Source organism: Cygnus olor, chromosome 17 (genome assembly GCF_009769625.2).
Source record: "Cygnus olor isolate bCygOlo1 chromosome 17, bCygOlo1.pri.v2, whole genome shotgun sequence".
Lineage (NCBI taxonomy): Eukaryota > Metazoa > Chordata > Aves > Anseriformes > Anatidae > Cygnus > Cygnus olor.
Window position 1 is genome coordinate 7,407,362 of NC_049185.1, and position 19,745 is coordinate 7,427,106.

Here is a 19,745-nt window from a genome sequence, read left to right on the forward strand (position 1 = left end):
ATCAACTTGAGGAAAATATAGTTTAAAAAAATCTTGTATTTCTACTTAGCACTGCCTTTTGATGGTACCATGAACTAGTCTTAAGTCTGGAACTGTAATTAAGGTACTCACTTCATTCAAAGTAATTCCTTTGGTGTTGTGCATGTTCCACTTTAAGTACGGCAGATATCAAAAGTCTGTTAATTAACAAAGATGGTTGAAAGGAAAAAAAAATGTTCTTTAGTGTTTCTGGTTTGGAAATAAGACCAAGTTCTTCTGAAGTACTTACCATTTGAATGTAGAAGCCAAATCTTTATCCATGAGTCACTGTAAATTCTCTGATCTGATAATGTCAAACAGTGTGTCTAAATTGATAGAAATTACACTTCAAAACTTCAAAATAAATTTAAATTTTCATTTAAAGGATTTGCTTTTTATTTAAAGTTAACTCTTACTGGGAATGTATTTTTAGCCTGCAGGGGCAAAGTGTGGTGGAAGCTACAAAATGTATGGGTTTGATTTCACTATCAAATCTTGTGCAGAAGGCAGGAGGAAACAATTTGTTTAACAATATTGACAATGCCTGCTTAATTTTATTACCTTCTTTCTCTTTCCCTCCCCCTTTTTCACTTATTCATGCATACTTAATTGATTTCAAGACATCTCCCTTCCTGTTTAGGTTAACTGATCCATGTTTACAGTTCATGGATTACTGTCATCCTTACTGTGAGTCTGCAATCTCCAAGAGCCAAGTTATGAGGAGCACTAAGTAAAATACTCCCTCTGGATAGCGTTGGGCTGAAGAACGTGTCAGTCTTCTAAACTGAAGACTGGCTAGTCAATGTTCTGATCATTTAGAAGCCATAGGTGTGCTGCACTACAAATTAAAAAGTAGTAAGTATTCTAAAAGTTAATCTTAGTGAAGTAAGGTTTTTAAGTCATTCTAATAATGAAGTTTCATGTGTACATACCACAAGCTTCCAAGAGATGCCCTCAAAATGTTTTTATAGCTTTCTGTACACTGAGTATTGTAGAGTTCTAGTTGATATATCTTGTCTTGTTCACCACCCCCCTTCCAGTAGTCACTAGATACTAAGCATTCATGCTTTCCCGTCTTCACTATGGTATTTTCGAGACAACAGAATCTGGCCTGTCTTTTTGGACAATAGGGAATCTTAAAATAATAAACTTGGCTCGAAAGTGGAAATAGTGCTTTGACAAAAAGGTAGGCTTGTAATGTAGAAATTTCTTTCATGAATTTGTAGGCAACTACAACTGCCATATGCAAGTTTTTAAAATAGCAGTAACCAATATGATTTAAATATCTGAACCTGTTTGAAGGTATTGTCATACAAAGAATGGATCCTGCGAAACTTTACATTGTTCGGACAGTACAGAAATCCAGTGAATCTTTAAATAATTTCTGCACCTTATCAAGGTGTATTGGGACTTTTTTCATCAACCTGGAGTCAAGGCTATTTGAAGGCTATTTTACAAGGCTGTGGTAGTGTTGAACAAACACTGTTGTTCACTAATTTCCCTTTTGCACCCTGCGAGGCAAGGTAACTCCTAGCATGCTTAAATGTAGACAAAAATCATGGGGAGTTAGTTGTGTTAAGGTAGCCAGTTAGAGAATTTTTAAGCACTTCTATAACTGAAAGGTTACTGGGAATATGACAAATCTTACAGAAAGTGCAAGTGAAACTTTTTAGGAGGCTTTAATGTGTTTTTAATAAAACGAAACTATAATGAGATTAGTGAAGTGTTGTCAGGTGCTAAATTCTGTAGCTTGTACCAATTCTTCTTGCTTCAAATGCAAAAAGATGTAATCTAGCCAGGCTTAATAAAAGATGAAATGTAGCCAGGCTTAATAACCCAGCCTTTGTTGGTACTAATGGTTGTATGTATAGAAAAATGGATGGATGAGTGTCTGAGGACACCTGAATGAAGAATTTAACTTCAAAATAGTAGTTTTTGATGCTCATCAAAAAACATTATATACTTAACAGGTAGTTAGTCTTAAAAACAGACTTAAGTTTATTATTATAAAAACAAATTTGAGGTAGTTCTCTATAAATCCTACATTATTCTGAAGACTACACTTTTTTCTTCAGGAGTAGGATTGCATTAATGATGCAATGTGTCTCATTCACAAGTTTCCAACAACCCCAATTTGCTGTATTTTAACACTGTAAACGATAATTTTCCTGTGCAATAAGGTAGCTTGTATCAAATACATTTGCTATGATACCAAAACCTCAGAAAATTAAGATTCTTCTCAACACTAAGCAGACATGAGAATGTCATGGGTTTTTTTTGATGCAACATGCTCAAGAGATGCTTGTATTTTACATACAAGAGTACGAGTCTAAGCATTTGGTCCAATTTTGTTCCAAATGTCTTGAAACTGACTTGAATAAAAATAGAAAGAATTAAGTGGAAAAAAATGAGGGATTACTTTGTACATATATCTTCACCATGGAAAGAACTGTGATGGGGATGTGCCCAAGATGACAAAAAGGGATGAGGTCTGGAGACAGACCAGCTCTCTTCTCACTCTGTGTAGATTGTGGGGAAGTATTTGGTTCAGAAAGTATCCCTAGCCTGGGCTGCCTTTCTTGCCTGTGAGGCAGCACCTGCAGCTCAGACCAGCTGTACAGCAGTAGTGTGGATTTCCTGGTTTGAGAATCCATCAGGTCCAGAAGGTGGATGCTGTGTTTTATGGCTAATGAGTCATGATGAACACTGACATTCCACAACAGAAATGCTATGCCTTCTGCTGCTTCATGTTCCAATGTGTTCACCTGAATAACTGAATGGAAATGTTAAATGTTAGTATAAACTTTTTTTGAAAAAGCTATCCAATTTGAAGTTTAGAAAACTCCATTTGGTATTTTATTTATATTGAATAATTGCAACTGTTTGTGTAAATACTGAGATGGGGGGATTATAAAACTGATGTTATTTTGATCTCCTGTACGGGTTGTCAGCAGCTTCCAATGTGATTATTAAAAACAGAACAAAACCTCTCTCCAATCCATCTGAAATGGAAGGCTTCATAGCCTGCATTTATGTACTTCTGTTCCCAGTATGCCTGTATATTCTGGCTGGTCATGCTTGTTTCTAGCAAGCTATGTTTTCTAAGCTGTATATGGCAACTAGTGTCTTAATTTTTGATTAGCCAAACTGATTTCAAAGCGTCTTTTAAGTTGTTGAAATCTTATATGTGTGAACTTGCACTAGTTAATTGGTGAGGTGTTTGTAAAGGTGTGTTTTTTTTAACTCTTGCCTTTATGATGGTTTCTGTAGGATTTAAAATTCTTCCGAATTAGATTTAGCGAAAATTACTCTTGCTTTAAAATACAAATAAGAGGGATGATCCAGTCCTTCGCTAACCCTGACTAACTCTTTGACAATATATCATTTTCAGAGTCAGGAGATAATGAAAACTAGCTGCAACAGATCAGGATTATTTTGCTTGATGAAGAGAAGTTTGAAGTAATCAGCTGTAGAGTGGATTGTACATGTAAGTGATTTCTCAGACTATAGTTTAAGTGAAAACAAGATGCCCTCTCAAACGAGAAGCTTGTGCAATTGCATAATAAGGAAATCTTCAAGTTGTGAAAATGGACGAGCACGGGAGAAAAAAACTCCTTATATTTAGAGCTGGATAATTATTAGTATCTACAGCTATAGGTATCTTAGGGATTTATAATCACTCGTGTATTTTTCCAATAGGCAAATTTAAGTATGGAGTGTTTTTGTCCACTTCTGCCACATTGGGCACTAGACACTTAAGACCTTTTCATATTTGAAAGACTTTCGAGTGTAAGTAGTTTGCTACAGTCTCCTAGTAAAAAGGCAACCTATGTTAGTTCCTTAAAGTATTTCTATTAAAAATAATTTAAAAAGTGTTAATAGTGAAGCTAGAGTTTGTGGTATATAGTTATGTTGTTAACCAACATAATGACAAATGTATTAAATACAGAGACCAGTTTCTAGCACAATTCTGTGTTAGGTGTTATGTACTGCAAACATTTTTATTTTGCAGGTGTCTGCCAACTGAAAGTATTTCATAAGCATTGTACTCTTAACTTTTTCAGCTATAAGTCCAGTTTTTTATTGCTGTCTATCAGTCTTCACTCTGCTAACTTATATCAGATAGTTCATTGTCATGTAGATATTAACTGTTGTATCAAGATGTGCATTTTATTCCTGAGATAAGTTAATGATGTCACAAGCTTTTGTCTATTCATACTGTCCTGGCTGTCTTCATCTCAAGCAGGTAAAAGTATATAGTTTTCTAATGTTATTTTTCCATAAAAGCAATTATAGCTATGTAAATATCAAAAAAAGATGGTTTGGGTAATGACCAAATAGCTTGTATTCTTTGGAGGGTATTTCACAAGAATACCCTACTAGGTGTAATTAATGTTACATTACTTCACATTATTGGTTTTAATATCTTAATTTCTTTGCTAGTATATGAATTATGGTTGGCTTTCTGAGTTTCAGCAGCATCATTTGGAGTAATATTCCATACTGGCAGAGGAGAATTACACTTTATAAATTGTTTTAAATGGGATGGTTTGTGACTCTTAAGCCGTTCAGATGCCTATGTTATTCTGAGTAGCTCCTTGTGGGAATCGCATAGGAACTGGTGGTTGATAAAGTAATCCAAATCTCATAATAACTGTAAGTTGACATGCCCCATCACTGCAGTTGGGAAGTGCATGTTATACGAGTTCTTCTATCCGATACGTCTTAAGTGAATCCTATTCCATGGAAAATGTTGATGTGAGATTTCTGTTCAGGCTACTGATAATTTCTTGATAAATCTAGTGCTAAATAAACTTGAACAACTAATGAAAATGGTCATAATAAAATCCCAGTGGGTAACGTAGTGGGCCTTGTTTGTACCCATAAAAAATCTAGCCTTGCTTGGACTTCTTGCCTGCACTATGTTGTGCCTGGTGACCCAAATGTCCTCTGTTTTGGGCACTGTAAGTTTAAAAGAAAAACAGCATTTACTAAACACCTGATTGCTGAACCTTCAGTGACCCTGAACACTTTGCAGATCACTGGTACTACACAAGCTGGCAAGTACATTTATTACGGTAGCAAGTCCAGTAAGAAAAGGAGAATGATTTATTCTGATCATTGTTTAATGACAACAGCTAATATGAGCTGGGAGCTAAATTGCCTAGTGACCAATAAAAGATGCCAGGGATTTTCAGTACTTCAAAGTGTGCAAAATAAAAGGATTTTCTTAACTCTTTAGCTGCTTCCCAGCTAGCGTTGATGCCATGATTTGGTATGAAAAGTGCATGGCAGTCAGGCTTTCCTGATGCTTTCTCTGCCATGTGTTTCCTTTCGTGTTACCAGCTTTCAGAGTGTGTCTCCAACACAACTTCTGTGGTTGGCCCTTTCTCCTTTGGGATAAAACCTCAGAGTAAAATCTTGCAAAAAGACATGCAGTTACTAGCCAGACTCTGCCAGATTATTCTTAAATTGTTCTTTGTAGCTGTATTAGTTCCTTGGGTAGTCATTAAATCTTTTTCTAACTCATGCTGCCATCCCTGTTTACCTCAGGGCTGCCAAAACTTTCTGGCAGACTTACCATGTAGTGTGAATCCAGAAACTACAGTCCATGAAATAAAGCTGTTCCAGAAGAGCGGTTCTGAGACATGCCTGTTCTGCTTGAGTCAGGTCCTCCTCAGGCATCGTTACTGCTTGAATCCTAAAGTGATCTCATGGCTTTAGATATACTTGCCTCTTAATACTGAGACTGAACATTGCTTGGCAGTGCTTTATTCTGTCTTGAAAGTAGGTGTTTTCAAGAACTGGAACATTAGTGCGAAGGAAATGAGTGAACTGGGGGAATTGTTGTTGGACCCCCCCAAATCCCTCCAATTTGTTGCTTTCTGATAAGTAATCTGCAATGTGTAGTGCACACAGAAATCCTCTCAAAACACATCTCTGCCTAATGCTGTCTTGTAACATGGAGTGTCTGAACCTTCTTTTGAAAATGCTGGTTCTGCATGATGCACTGTTGCACAGATAAAGTATCTTGATCCAGAGGATGACTGTGCAGACCAGGCTTGCGCTGCTATCTTTAAGATCATTTCAGGTTTGGAGATGTGCCCTTGTTGTTGCTATGAAAGCTACAACTCTTAATCCCCTGATACCACATGCTTACGGTTATCTTTTAGTGTCCTTCTCTGCAACAGTGTTGCATGACTGGAGGACTAAAAATAATAATAAAAATAATAATAAAATCATATTTACTTTCTGCCAAGTAGTTCTCTTCATAAGGCGATTGGCTCAAAATACTGGCCCTCTGAGTGGGGCTGTTATGGTGAGGCTGTGGAGATGCATTCAGGTGTCCAAGTGGTAAGAAAGCCATGCTGTAGGGTGGAAGGAGCAGGAACACTGAGTCCTCCCTGCTTGCAAAGCTGCATTTGAGAACTATGCTTCCTAGCGTGGTGAGAATCCCTACAGGAATAATACAACTGAAAGTAATGAGGTGCAGAGAACAGAGTAAGAATAGTCTTCCTTAAGTGTAGCTCCCATGCTCACACTTGCTACTTTTCAGAAAGGCCTTGTCCTTAGAAAGAATGAAATTTTAAATAAATTGTCAACCTCCAAATATGCACCTTGAAAGGTACTTGTGGAGACCCTATTGCATGTCCATGCTGAAAATGCAAATCTGACAGCCACTTGAGTGGGGAGATAACTTCTTTACTAATTTTCAAGCCTTAAGAAATGTAGTAGAGCAAATCTCTCACTGTCCATTAGAGGATGCTAACCAAACTTCATAAGCTGTCTATAATACTTCTTGTAACATTTTCCAGTTTAAAATAAATTCAGTGTAAAAATATCAGGGTTCTGTTTGCAACTGAAATTTTTTACCAAGAATGTTGGCTGAATGGGGAGGAGTACAGGGCCAGAACTGATAAAAGTGATGAAGTCTCTGCCTGGTTTGTGCAAGTAGTGCTAGACTGCAAAGTCTTTTGGGGAAGTTCATTTAGAACTAACTTGTGATGTGGGTGTATTAGGTGTGCTCCTAAAATGCATCTTCTGGATTAGTTTTTATTCAGAAGGAATCTAGTTACGTACTTCGAGGCCACTCAGCAACATGCATCAAACCATGGTATGTGAGGGTGAATGAGAGATTTGCTTCCAAAGTACACCTTTGATCCAACTTAATATGCCAGTGGAGATGTACCTGAAGGCTTCAGGTTAGAATGCAGAGTCTGATTCTGTGTAAAGTTGCTGACCTTTTGATTAGTTGTGAGCATTTTAAGAATAATTTATTTCAATAATCTGGTGTGACAATGAGTAGTGAAGCGTAGGAAACAATGTACCCTAGGCATTCAAAACTAACCCAATTGTTGTCCCTCCTTTACCTCAAAAACCTGACTTTAGAGCTCATTTTAAGTTGCCTTTTGACTTTAGTCCCTTTTGGATAAAACCTGGTGCTTTTAAAGTTGTTCTCAGAGGGCTGAGAATACTTATGGGGGGGGGGAGAACAGTTACTAGCAAAAGCAGATTTCACATAACTATATGCCTTCAGGCTGGAACTTGCTGGATTTGCTTATATTTAAAGCTGATGCTCACAATTTTATTGCAAACCTTGCAAAGCTGAGAGCCTGTACTTGCTTTTTTGTTGGATTTTTCTTGTTCTGTTCCAAATACCTCGAGGACTGTAGAGCTCATCCCGTCTCTTAAAATGGTGATTGTTAGTATCTCTTCAGAACAGGAGCCGAGTGTATACCTTGTAAGGTAAGTTTACTTTTAAGAACACCCAACAGAAGCTGTGAAGGTGGCTTTCATTGTCTTATGCCGTGGGTACTTTACCGGCCTGTTGGCAGCTGCAAATAGAGCCTGAGCTGAGGAAGAAAACAGGACTGCAGCTCCTGGTTTCGATGCATAAATTTCCAAGTGGCCTCGCACCCTTCCTCCCTGCGAGGCTTTCCTTGTGCCTGCGCAGAGCTGCTTGCTCCGAGCGGAGGACCCGTTTGCACAGCGCTCTCTAGAAAGCCGCCTCCATGAACTTCGCGATATTACCTTAAATTACCTCTTATTTCTGCCTCCTGGTGCTCAGGGCTTGTTCCGGAGAGCAGCACGGTGCCGTTCCGGCTGTGTTCGCTGCAGCATTAGCAGGGCGCAGCGGCCCCGGGCCGCCCCGCACCGCGCCTCTGGGTCCCGCAGCCTCTGGGGGCGCCCCCGGCCCCCTCCCCCGAGCTCGGCGCTGCTCCCTCCTCCTTCACCCTCCCACAAAGAGCACGGCGGCGCTCGACCATCCCCTTCCCTCTCCTTCCTTTCCTTCCCCTCCCCGAAAAACCGAGCGATTCTCCTCAGCGCGGAGGCCGGGTGCCTCGGGAGGGGCCGTGCTGAGCCGTGCCGCCCGCAGCGCTACCTTAAGGGGCTGCTTGACATCAGCCGAGGGGCCGGGCGGCGGGGGTGGGATTTCCTGTGCTGGAGGTCAGCCGGCCCGGTTCCCCCTCCCCGCCCGCCGCCCGTGCCGGAGGCTGCCCGCGTCCTCCCGGCTCCCTGCTCCCGGCTCGGCTCCGCACAGTGATGTGTAAGCCACAGGATGCCCAGCAGCACCGGCAAGAGGTTTAAACCGACGAAATACATCCCCGTCTCCACAGCGGCCGCCTTGCTAGTGGGTTCGACTACTTTATTTTTTGTTTTCACGTAAGTAACGCCGTGGGGTGAAGGGGTGGTGGTAGGGGGGAGGCTGAGCTCGGCTCCTCCAGGCCTGGCTCGGCTCGGCCCGGCCCGGCTCTGCAGGGCTGCTGCTCGCTGACAGCCGGAGCCACCATTTCGCGCACGGGAGCAGTCAGGCTGCGGCTGGGGGTGCTGGCTGGCTGCTGCCCTGCTGCTGAGGGGGGCCGGGAGGCTGGAAAGGAGGCCGGGGAGGAGGCAGAGAGGCCGAGGAGGAGGCAGGGAGGCCGGCAGGAGGGAGGTAGCCCGGGGCTGCGCACCGCGGCTTTGCCCGGCTCAGCCCTTGGCAGCGGGAGTGATCTTGTCCCAGGCGCTCCGAGCTGCCCGGCTCTGGGCGTTTTTTATGTAACTGCTCCTCAGAGCCCGAGGAGCCAACGGGCAGGTTTGGATTTGCCGCAGGGAGGGAAGGGGAAACTTTTTTTTCCCCCCTCCATTTCCTCTGCTCTCGCTCCCACCTCCCTTAAATGCAAAGCAGAGCTCTGGCGGTCGGCTTGCAGAGCCCCCGTCGTTATATTAATATGTGAGCGGCGTGCTGCTTTGCCTCTCTGGTTCCTCTCCCTTTACATAAACTTGAGTTATGAAGAGTCTTAACCCTTCCTTCGCCGGGATGGCAGCAGCTTCCCTGCAAAGGCATTGCTGCTATTTCGAGGGAGCGATGCTACAAAACTGCTCTGAAGCGGGCTTTGACTAAGTTGCTTTTCAGGGAGGTGAAAAGATTGCTGTGTGGATATTAAGACCGACTGTTTAGCTTATTTTGAAACTGTGCACCTTGTTTTGCCATCGCTAATTTTCAACTGAGCTCAATGAAGCCACAGGAGGAAAAGGCTGTCTAATTGTGGGAGTACGTGTCCATGTCGGTACCCTTCGGAGTTTCGCCGTAGTACGGTTCTCAATGCTTCAAACTGCTCATTACTGCTGTGGCAGTCTTAATGTAGGATTCTAGCATAAAATGCAAATGTTGTGTTGTCTAACAGTTTCTTAAATCAGAACAGCTTTTGGCAGTGAGTTATGCTCTTGGCTTAATGTGACTTGACTTCTGATTGCTTGTTTTTAATGCATTTGATGTGACGATACGGGTAAATCCTTTCAGGATATTGCACTGTTTCAGCACAAAGAGCTGGTAGAAGTATAAACCCATCATTCATCGTTTGGGCATCTAATTATAGCTGGGTCCTTGCAGGCAAACAGAAGGCAGAAGTTGGCTTCTGCGATGAACTTGGCTCACACTGGCATTGTGGTGTTTGGGTTGTTTTTTTTTTGCATGGTTTCAGAATCCAAAAAAAGGGTCTCAATGCCAGCGTTTTTCTTTTCCTGCACCTTGAGAAATGGATGCATGCTGCGGTGGTTTTGGAAGCTGTATGTTTGTTTTCATGTGATACTTCGAATGTAGAGCTACAAATTGCCTAGTGATGTAAGACTTTCCTGGTAACGCAGTTGTTGTTGAAACATCCTTTTGGCAGCAGGACATTAACTGAGGTGTTTGGTTTAAAATTTGTTGCTGTATGGCAGAAGTAATTAGTTTTAGTCTATTACTAAATCTTAAACTTAATTCTGTTCCCTCTGTTATCAGTGAATAATTACATGCAAAATGAAGTATTTTTAGGATCTCTCCATATTGTAACTTGGTCTGCGTATCTTGAAGTGGTAGTAAATTTTTTGAGGACTGTCCCAGACATACGTTCTCTGCTGCTGCCAAGCCATGTGTGTAATAAAAGTAACACATAATTGAGCAACTGTTGTCAGGCAGTATCTGAAGTCCTGTCCATTCAAAAATACTCGGATAAAAAACAACAGCAAATCTGTGCAAATTTATCCTGAGCAGTTTTAGTAAAATCTGTCTTTGTTTCAGAATCAAAGCAAGTAGTATGTATGAGATTAGAGTGGCTTTTGTGTGGTGGTTTTTGTTTTTTTCTAGAGCTTCTTCCTTTTTTCTGTCTTTTTACACAGACAGTGTTTTGTGTCCTGAAGATCTTTCTGTCTTGATATGTTATTCATGGCTGAGATAGGCCTGTATTTTCCGGGGTGCTGATCTGCACAACTCCTTTGATGTTAGGTAGGTCAGTGATAAGCAGCAGTTGAGGTTCTGGTCTAACAGTGCTTTAAGTGGTGTTGCTAATACGCTCCATGGTTGCTAGTCATAGCACAAGAACTCTACTGGACGACAATTTACTTGAGTTTTATTAATTTCATGTTTGTCTTGCTAAGCCCCAAGGCTGCTGTTAAGGATCTTACCTGGCTATAAATACATGAAATTTGTCAATTCTCGTATTAAATTTTGGGTGTAGATCAGCTCAGTGGGATATCAGGGACTTGAGCAACCTCAGTGCTCTAGAACTGAATGATGGTGGTTAATATATGTGGAAAATAGACTAATAACTTAAAAAAAAACACTGATTAGAAGGAAAAAATCTTTTCTGAGCATTGCAAGTGTTTCTGAGTAACCCGTATTAAAAAACCGAGGCTCTGACCAGACTTTCTCCCTAGACTTGTTTGTGGGCTCCAGCCACGTAGTATGAGTGTCCTCTGCTAGATGAAAAGCTCTTTGAACTTGAAGGCCAGGGATAGCTTTTTAGCAACGCAATCTTTATTTTTAGCTTTTGTACAAACAAATTCACCAAGTAGCAGCATATAAAGAGTGTTTGAAATACACAGTATGCGCTATTATTTCATGACGGTGTTGATCACTGGTGCTCTTATGCTTTAATTTGGGAAAATTCCACGATAGATGCTTCTTTTTCCTCAGCTAACTATTTAGGATTCACTATACCTCTGTTGTATTCCTTCTGGTTTTACGAGGGGAAACAAAACTATTTAGCTATCACCATTATTGCCTGGAAAGGCAACGAAATATTTCAGTTATATTGCAGACTTAGCTCTCCATGTGTGTTCCTTTAATAATAAATACAAGCGTGTGAGTAGGTGGTCTAATTTGTCCCAGTAGGACAGTAAAAGTGCATTAACTCTAAGCATTGCAAAGGAATGTATAAATAATGTTATATATCATAATTAGGGTAATTTACCCATATGAACAAATCAAATGGCATAATGAAGGAAGAACAATTTTGCTTAACATTACAGGAATCCAGAGTGGTTCAGTTGCAGCAGATGTGAGCTTATTTCTTCCAAACCCTTTTTTGTCTTCATATTTCTTAGAAGGTTTTTCATTAGTGATAACAATTTTACCCATTTCAGTGAAGTCTGAGCTCTTATGCCTTGGACTGCTGACTGCTATGATGTAAACTTTAGTGTGTTTGTCCAAAGAACCAGAGTCTCGTCAACTTCCTATCTTACTTCAGGTTGTGTGACTGCAGTATTAGAGAACACAACTTAGTTATCCATAAGCATAATACCATAAAGCATAACTTCACCCACTGACCTATGATGCTGGATCCAATAGTTCTCTTCACCTACTTAAATTGTGCTACTTACTGTTGTTTCTAGTGCTGGCAACCTCTGAATTTTAGCCTAGCAGCTGCAAAACTTGCATGTATAGATTACACAACAAGCTAAAAGCATAAGGTGGTTTTAAGGAAAAAAAAAAAAAACAACACTGTGGCTTATTTTAGTCATGAGAAAGTAAAGCTCTTCATTTTTTTGCCGAACGCTGTAGACTAGAAATTTCTGATAATAGCTGTTTTAGGACTGTGTTTTCTGTAGCATCCATCCAGTCAGCTGAACGTCTTTGAAGTATTGGCAGAAACACATAATTCACAACAAAGATCCAGGTGCCACCAATACTTTACTATAATGGTAGTAATGCTGCTGTCTATTGTTCTCTTCACTGGCATAGTAAAATGGGTAATTTTCTGGGTGAAGTGAAAGCGCAACTGAGGTCAGAACTCATTCAGCCAATGCTGAAAATGAGACGAACTTTGTTCTTAGAAGTCTTAATGGGGTGTAATCATAGGTGTGTACCACAGACATACGCAACTGGCACTCTAATGCAGTCTGTGACACAAGAATTTAATATCAATAACCCTCAGGAAACAGCTGAGAAGTAATAACGGGGTGTAAAAGAGCAACTGAAGTTGAACTTAAAGTAAGGATAGAAAGAAAATAGAGAAGTAGTCTTCAGTTGGTAGAAGGAGGATCAGGGGAAAAATGGCAGTTAGACTGTATTCAGTAGCAGGGCTTGTGGATTTACCTTAGCGAGAAAAAAAAAAAATCTTGGCTTCATTCCTGAGTGTTTAAAAAAAAATTGGGGTTGTCTCCCCCCCCCTTGTATATCCGGTTACTGTATTTCATGAATTAGGAAGACTCGGTATTTCTGCAGTGACTTAATTATACTGGCTAAACCGTATATTAATTCAGAAACACTTAAGATAAATGCATTTCTTAGATCATAACTGACCACCCCCACCCCGGATTATATGCTCCTGCACTGGAATAGCCCTAAAATACATACATAATAGCATTTTAAAGTTCACAGCTATTGTAACTCTTCTGGTTGGCAGTGGGAGTATGATTCTATGAGTACCTAAAATTCTTGAACTGTCTGTTAGATCTCATCCTCCAGTGACTCATTTGTGTTCATAGGTCAAAAGAGGGGAAAGCATCTTGTGTTTTTAATCTAGTCAGTCACTTAGTTGGTTCAGTCACTAGCATAATTCAAGTAAATAGAAGATCATCTTTGCTTTAGTGAATTCAATTTGTATCCAAAACTGTTTGTCTTACCTAAACCCTTTTAAGGACTTCAGTGAACACCAGTTGCAGATATTCAGATATTCATGTCTAACAGTTCTGTGCTCTAATTTCAGTTAGAATAAATGATTAAATGTGATAAGAGTATATTACAGGTGGTATGAGCCTTTGACTTTATAGCAGTCTAGAGGAAATAGTATTGGATACTGATAAATAGGTGCACAAAAATGGAAATAAAAAAATTTAGCTTGGATTGCTTAATCTTTAGAAGCTGCTAGATGGCATAAATTGTGCCTTGGAATGTGATCTTATGGCTTGGCCGCTACCTAGTAACTTGCTGAAGGTGGCTTGTGGATTTGTGTTGCTCTGGTGGCTGCTGCTTGTGACTTAGGATGTCAGAAGTTCACGGTTTGCTGTGGTGTGTCTGTGGAAACACTGCTACTCTGCTTATCCGCTTCCCCCTTGTTCTGTCCGGATGATGTCATACCAGATGTGCCCGTAATTTTGAAGCCTTTACAACACAAAGCTCATAGTCCTTGTCTGTTCTGAGCCATTCCAGGGATTCACTTTGTATTGTTGATGCTAATCGTGAAAAAGAACAAATTCACTCTTTTTGGAATTTCTTTCCAAACCACACTTTACTACTTGAAATGTTAGCTTATTTCTGAGTAGTATTATTTTTTTCATGTGCCAAACCGAGAAATTGCTGGAACTGGTAGGGAGCAGCTTCACAAAGTATACATACACAGACAGCCATGCAGATGACCGTAGAGAGAGCAAAAAGCATGTAGTTTACAAGTTTAATGAGGTGAATTTCAACACTGATTTCACACTGAAACCAACGCTGATTGGGGTAGCGCAATTTTGAGCGAAGAAAAGCCAAATATTTAAAAGAATGCAAAACTCAGGAGAGATTGTAGCCTCCTTAGGTATTTTAGCATTTTCCATCTTAAATGCATCTTTAATGGCAGATTTTCCTTGTCTACTCTACTGCAATCCGGAAGAGGTAAGGCTTTCCAGATTGACCTGAGTCTTCTCAGTTGTCATGCCTGTCAGCTTCTGAGAAATGTTTATTCTTCTTATGACAAAGAAATGTCCTTTTAAGCTCTGGCAATTTCATCTTGGTATATATATATATATTTTTTAAATAGTATCTAGATAAACTTGTCATGCAAGATAAAGAGGCAGGGAATCTCAACAGGAAAATCCATTTAGCTGAAGTGTGAAAAGGCTTTTTTTTAACGCTGGAAGAGAGCTCGGTTTTATTGCTTTTAGCTAGTAGAGTCTATCATCTTCACTTCCAAGGGGACCAGCAAAGTTGGCATTACAAGACACTTCTGAAAGCTATTAAAATTCATTCCTTTAGGAAAAACAAAACAAAACAAAACAAAAACACCATGTTTATGATCAGCAAGAATATTCTTTTCTCCTGTAGTTTGGGGGAGGGAGGAGAGTCATCCTCATTGATGGTAGTAAATAGCTAGACATCTTCAGCTGTGAGTGTGCAGCTATTTGCATGCAGCCATCACAGTGGCATTTGAATGCTAACTGTAGATCTTGTTTTGAAGTCAAAATAGCTAATGCAGTGAAAGTTATTCCTGTGCATGGGCTATCCACAGCTGTAGTCAGCGTGTGGTTTATGCCAGTAGCAGCCTCCTTTCCATTTTTCCTAATGAGCAGAGATTAAGGATGTGGGTGTATGGAAATAGGAATGAGAGTCTGCCTCAATTAGATCAGGGTGGGCCTTTCAGCCTTTGCACGTAAATATACAAACCATTTTTCTATTTTTCTTTAAGGTCCTTTTCAAGACACTCTTTTAAATGCTGTCTGTGTTTGTCTAAGTATGCCACATGTGTGTCCTTTTATAAATAGAAGCAATCTCTACAAAATTGTGCAAATGGTACGGGAGCTCGTTTGGTTTGTTAGCAATGTAAACTGAGGGATGCTATTCTTCAGAACATAAAAATACCATAAATTGAGAGAGAGACATGTTTGGTGACCTTGGACTTCTGATTTTTAAGGTCCATTACCTGAGACAGTTGCTATTTATACACTTAAATTTTTGCATAGACAACTTATTCTGTTACTAGGTGCTTCGTAGCCGAAATCAACTGTAGGACCCTGTGGCATTGGGATCTATGTACTTGTTTTTAAGGGACATGTGAAAAATGACCAGAACAGGCTTTCTGTTCTCATTTTACCTAAGTGTGTAGCTACAAGGCAACTCTTCAAGGCCTACAAAGGGAAGCCACAAGTTTTGTTTAGCTTGCACTGGAAGATTTTTGGAATACAGTAATAGTGGTATAAGCTGGTTGAGAGCATGAAATAGATGCCTACTGGAGTAGGGAGAAGAATCTTAAAAGCCGAATCGGTGTTACTCTTGTGTAACCAATACAAAAGTGGAACATTGATTTACTGTCCTTTGATTTGAGCCAGTAGATACAAGACGTCTTTCTGACTAACCCAAGGGTAATGTTCAATTTGGCTGCGCTGCTAAAGAACTACTATTAGTTGATCAAATGTCAAAGGGAGCTGCTAATGAAGTTGAAAGGAAGAGGCACAGGGGCTGAAATAGTAATGCTGCAGTTTTCAGTGGAAATTCTGTATTTTATTTTTTATTTTTGCAAAGAATGCCATCAGTTGGAAAACTGTAGTCAGCGTGGATCTGTTTTGCTTTAGGAGAGGCAGTTTTGGGGATCCTTGTTTGGTGATTGCAGTAATTTGTTCAAATGAGTACACCACAACATAGTGTGTACTACATAAATCATCAGCCAGTAATCCGTATCCAGAAAGAAAATTTATTTAGTCCCTTATTGTTCTTCTGCAATTACTAATACAGTTTAGCTTTACTTCCTTCAAAGCTGTCCAAAGTGCCTAAAATTCTAAGCCCTGTACCCGTTATGCAGACATTAGCGGGTACTTCACTCTTTGTTTTTCTCAGGACGGATATTATGGAATAAACTGTACAGTAACCCATACTTAGATATCACAGTGGTTACCATGGTTCTCTGTTTGTGAAAGCGTAAGTGCAGGATTTGTAGACATCAAATGTGAAATCATTATGAAATATCTTTACTGCTGTGTTTTGAGATCTTCCAGTAACAAGAGACAGTGGAGCCAGGTGCAGAAAAAAAGCTCTTGAATTTTAGATCTAAATCTAAACACCAAAGCAGCTGTTTCCAGTGTACATGTACACCACTTTATTATGTTCCTTATTACTGATGAAGTCACATAATTTAGGAAATGCTGCCCTTTGGGCAAGTGGGTCACAAGTTTTATCAAGCAAGGTGGCGTTAAGATGGGAATGAGAAATTCAGATTTTTATCAAGCCACATATGAGGTGGTGTCATTATTTTTTGAAGGGAGGAGTTCATGGAAGCTGACTAGTCAGAAAGTACCTTGAAAATAAGGTATGTATGTGCCACTCTGAAATGACTGCTCTCCAGGAAACATCTGCATGCGCTCTGATTAAATTAATAGCAGAATATTCTTAAATGAACAAATTAGATTTTAAGTTGTAGCCTAACAAAGCAAACTTGAAACTGCTTAAATATATAAGGGCTTTCATAAATAGTCAGACAAAGCCTTACTCTCCCAGGATTCTTAAAACTAAATTGGCATTTGCATTAGCTCTCTTTCATGTCTTCAGGGAAATAATCCAATGTAATATCTATATCAACACAACTTAAGTACGGTGCTGGGAATAAGGAAAGCTTTGACATTTTTATAAACAAGTATCATTTTAATTTAAATTCAGATCAATCACAAAAATGCTTTGAAATGGAAGGGTTCAGCTTAAAACTTCTGAAGATACTCTGATCCCAGTTGGCTGGAAGAGGCAGGTATTTTCTTCACTCCTTGTTTTGCTCTCTTCTTCTCCTCCTTCTTAGTCAGTTCCGTTTTCAAAAGTTATTTGGGATTATTTTAATTGTGTTTAACCTCATGATTTTTTTTCTCATGAGTGAGATCTCATTTTGCATGTTTAGCTTTCTCTGAAGATTGATGTTTGCCCTAGCAATAACTCTCCAGATGTGTTATGATCTAATAACACTGAGCACCAGTGGTTAACCCTCGTCTGCTGTCAGCAGCATGCTGAACCACCTGCTGTGTTTTACCAAACCTCATAACTCAGCATTTGATTATGTAGTTTCTTGGCTCCAAGCGTGTGGAGCTGTTAGGCATGTAGGTCGGTGCACTCTCCTTTCCCAGGGTCTGTATCTAGCATTGGGCTCAGGAACCGCTGCCCAGAGACTTCCCTCTGGAGTCACACAGTCATCTAGGCGTCTCCTCAACTTCCCAAGGCTCAACGGTGGAGTAGGGACTGCCTGTACGGTTGTCTTCAGATGGTCAAACCTGTAGCTCTAGGTTCTTATATACATATATATATATATTTTTTTCCTCATTTCTCTCTGTACGGTGCATGTCTCTCAGACCTGTCTTTCCTCTCTGAAGACCTTGCTGCAATCCTAATCTTACCACCTGGCTACGTGGAAGCAAATGACTTTTCTAAGGGGTCACTCCTTGAAATATATTGAGGTTTGTGGTTTGAGTTGGCAGTCTAAGTTGAAGAAAGTGAAAGATTGTATAGCAATGCAGCTCTAAAGACAGATTTCATACAATATGCATTTTTAAATAACCTTCTGCAAAGCGTTAGCCTCTGTCTACACCTTTTAATTAAATCAGTGCACAGGTAGGCTGGCTTTGTATATATCTCATTTTGTGTAAAACGGTTAACAAGTCCTTGTGACAAAAGCAATAGAAGCTTGAACAGGCATTGCTAATATTTTTTTCAAATTACCATGTCTTGATAATTTTGTAAGAAGGGATATATAAAATGGTTGCTTTCTGATACATAGTGTGAGTTGAACAGGAGGGAGATAGCCGAGCTGCAGAATCTGATGAGGTAACTTCTATTTCGTGTATGGAAGTTGTAGCATCTACAGCAGCAAAGCGGTTTAATATTTGCAACAGAAATTCCAAAGTGCAAAGGCAATGCAAGATTAAAATAACAGTACTTGCTGGGTGTGGCCATTAAACCAATATGATTTTTTTGGAATTGCAGAACAACACTTACAATCTTTGTCCAGATGTAGGACTGTATCAGAAAATTAACTGCAAGGATTACTTCAGCTCTTCTCAGCAGAGATTTGCTGAGAACATTGCCTCATCTTACATGACAAATGCATTCTGAAAGCTAAATTTTGAAGTGAATGCCTACCTACACAAGAAATGCTCTCAAGAAGCTCAGGGAGAATGGAGGTGGACAGGAAGACACCATTTCATTTGTAATAGTGAAAGGGTTGGTTCCTTGAAATGGGATGGTTCCAGTCATGTTGTGTTTTTCAGTAAATGAAATTCGACAGATCGCTTGCAATGATAATGAGGTACAAGGTCTTGCACATGTTAGTGAATTTCACCTTGCTGCTGCTGATAAGCAGCATTTCCAACAGGTTGGGAAACTTTGCTTCCCTAATGCTTGAGCTCAAGAAGGCTAGACAAAACAGCACTGTAGTCCTTTATTTCACATCTGGGCCCTTTCTGATAGTGAGTTTTGAGTGTGGTCAGATGCCTAGATGGGACCCTTCTTGATTTATATAGGACTGTGGGACGTGGCCACTTGGGATTTACCTGTGTGGAGCTTGTTATCCTGGGCAGCAGCTTGGCAGCACCAGTAACCTGACAGCAGTGGGCAGCAGCTGGTGGGTTTAGCTAGGTGCATACCTGTGATAGGTTTTTCTGACTGCATTGATTCTCCAGCCATCAGACCAGGTCAGCAGCTACTAGTCATGACTGTGAAATGCTTTGCTGTCACAGGTCAGTTTCCAGTGGACAGGTGTCTAAACCAGCACTCTTCCTGATGCTTTTTAATTTTTGGTAATGTCAGAGCTACTGTGAATGCGTTGCTAAACAAGAGATGCTATTGTGCAGGCAGAGGGCAAGGTGGTAAAAGATACAGACCTGGGAAAATGTTCAGGCTTGTATATGTATTTAAATAAGTGATCTTGTGGTTAGGACTACTCTTGGAACCACCTGGTTCCTGGGCTCAGGTCTTAATCCTGCAAACAGCTGTCTGTACTCTCTCTAGCAAATCACTTAATCCTTCATCTGCATTAAGTGTAAGATTTTATCTGGCTGTACTGGTAGTTAGCTGGGGCAAAACTGTGTCCCACTCCCTGTGTTGAAGTCTTAGTCTCTTCTGGTTTCCAGCAGCATAACTTGTGAGTTAGGTTGGCAGTGCTGTCAGAGAAACTGAGGCCGAGAGGCGCTGTACAATTGGAGCATTGGTGCTTAGGAAGTTCTGCACATACGTGCCAACTCCAGACTAACGTCCTTTGAGCCCAGGACTCAATGGAGATCTTTATTTCAGAAAAGGCTTCTGAAGAGAAGGTTTA

At 40.3% G+C, this 19,745-nt stretch overlaps 1 protein-coding gene across 2 annotated transcripts in view; it reads left to right on the forward strand.

The window, feature by feature from the left end:
• Positions 1–8,135: 8,135 nt before the first annotated feature.
• ZDHHC8 (zinc finger DHHC-type palmitoyltransferase 8) overlaps positions 8,136–19,745 on the forward strand; it is a 112,750-nt gene continuing 101,140 nt past the window's right edge. Inside the window, exon 1 of one of the 2 annotated variants that reach the window (XM_040576737.1) lies at positions 8,136–8,682. In XM_040576737.1, coding sequence (XP_040432671.1) covers positions 8,579–8,682 — 104 coding nt within the window. In that variant the 5' untranslated portion in view covers positions 8,136–8,578. The remainder of the gene's footprint in view (positions 8,683–19,745) is intronic. The other variant, XM_040576736.1, reaches the window with a different exon arrangement.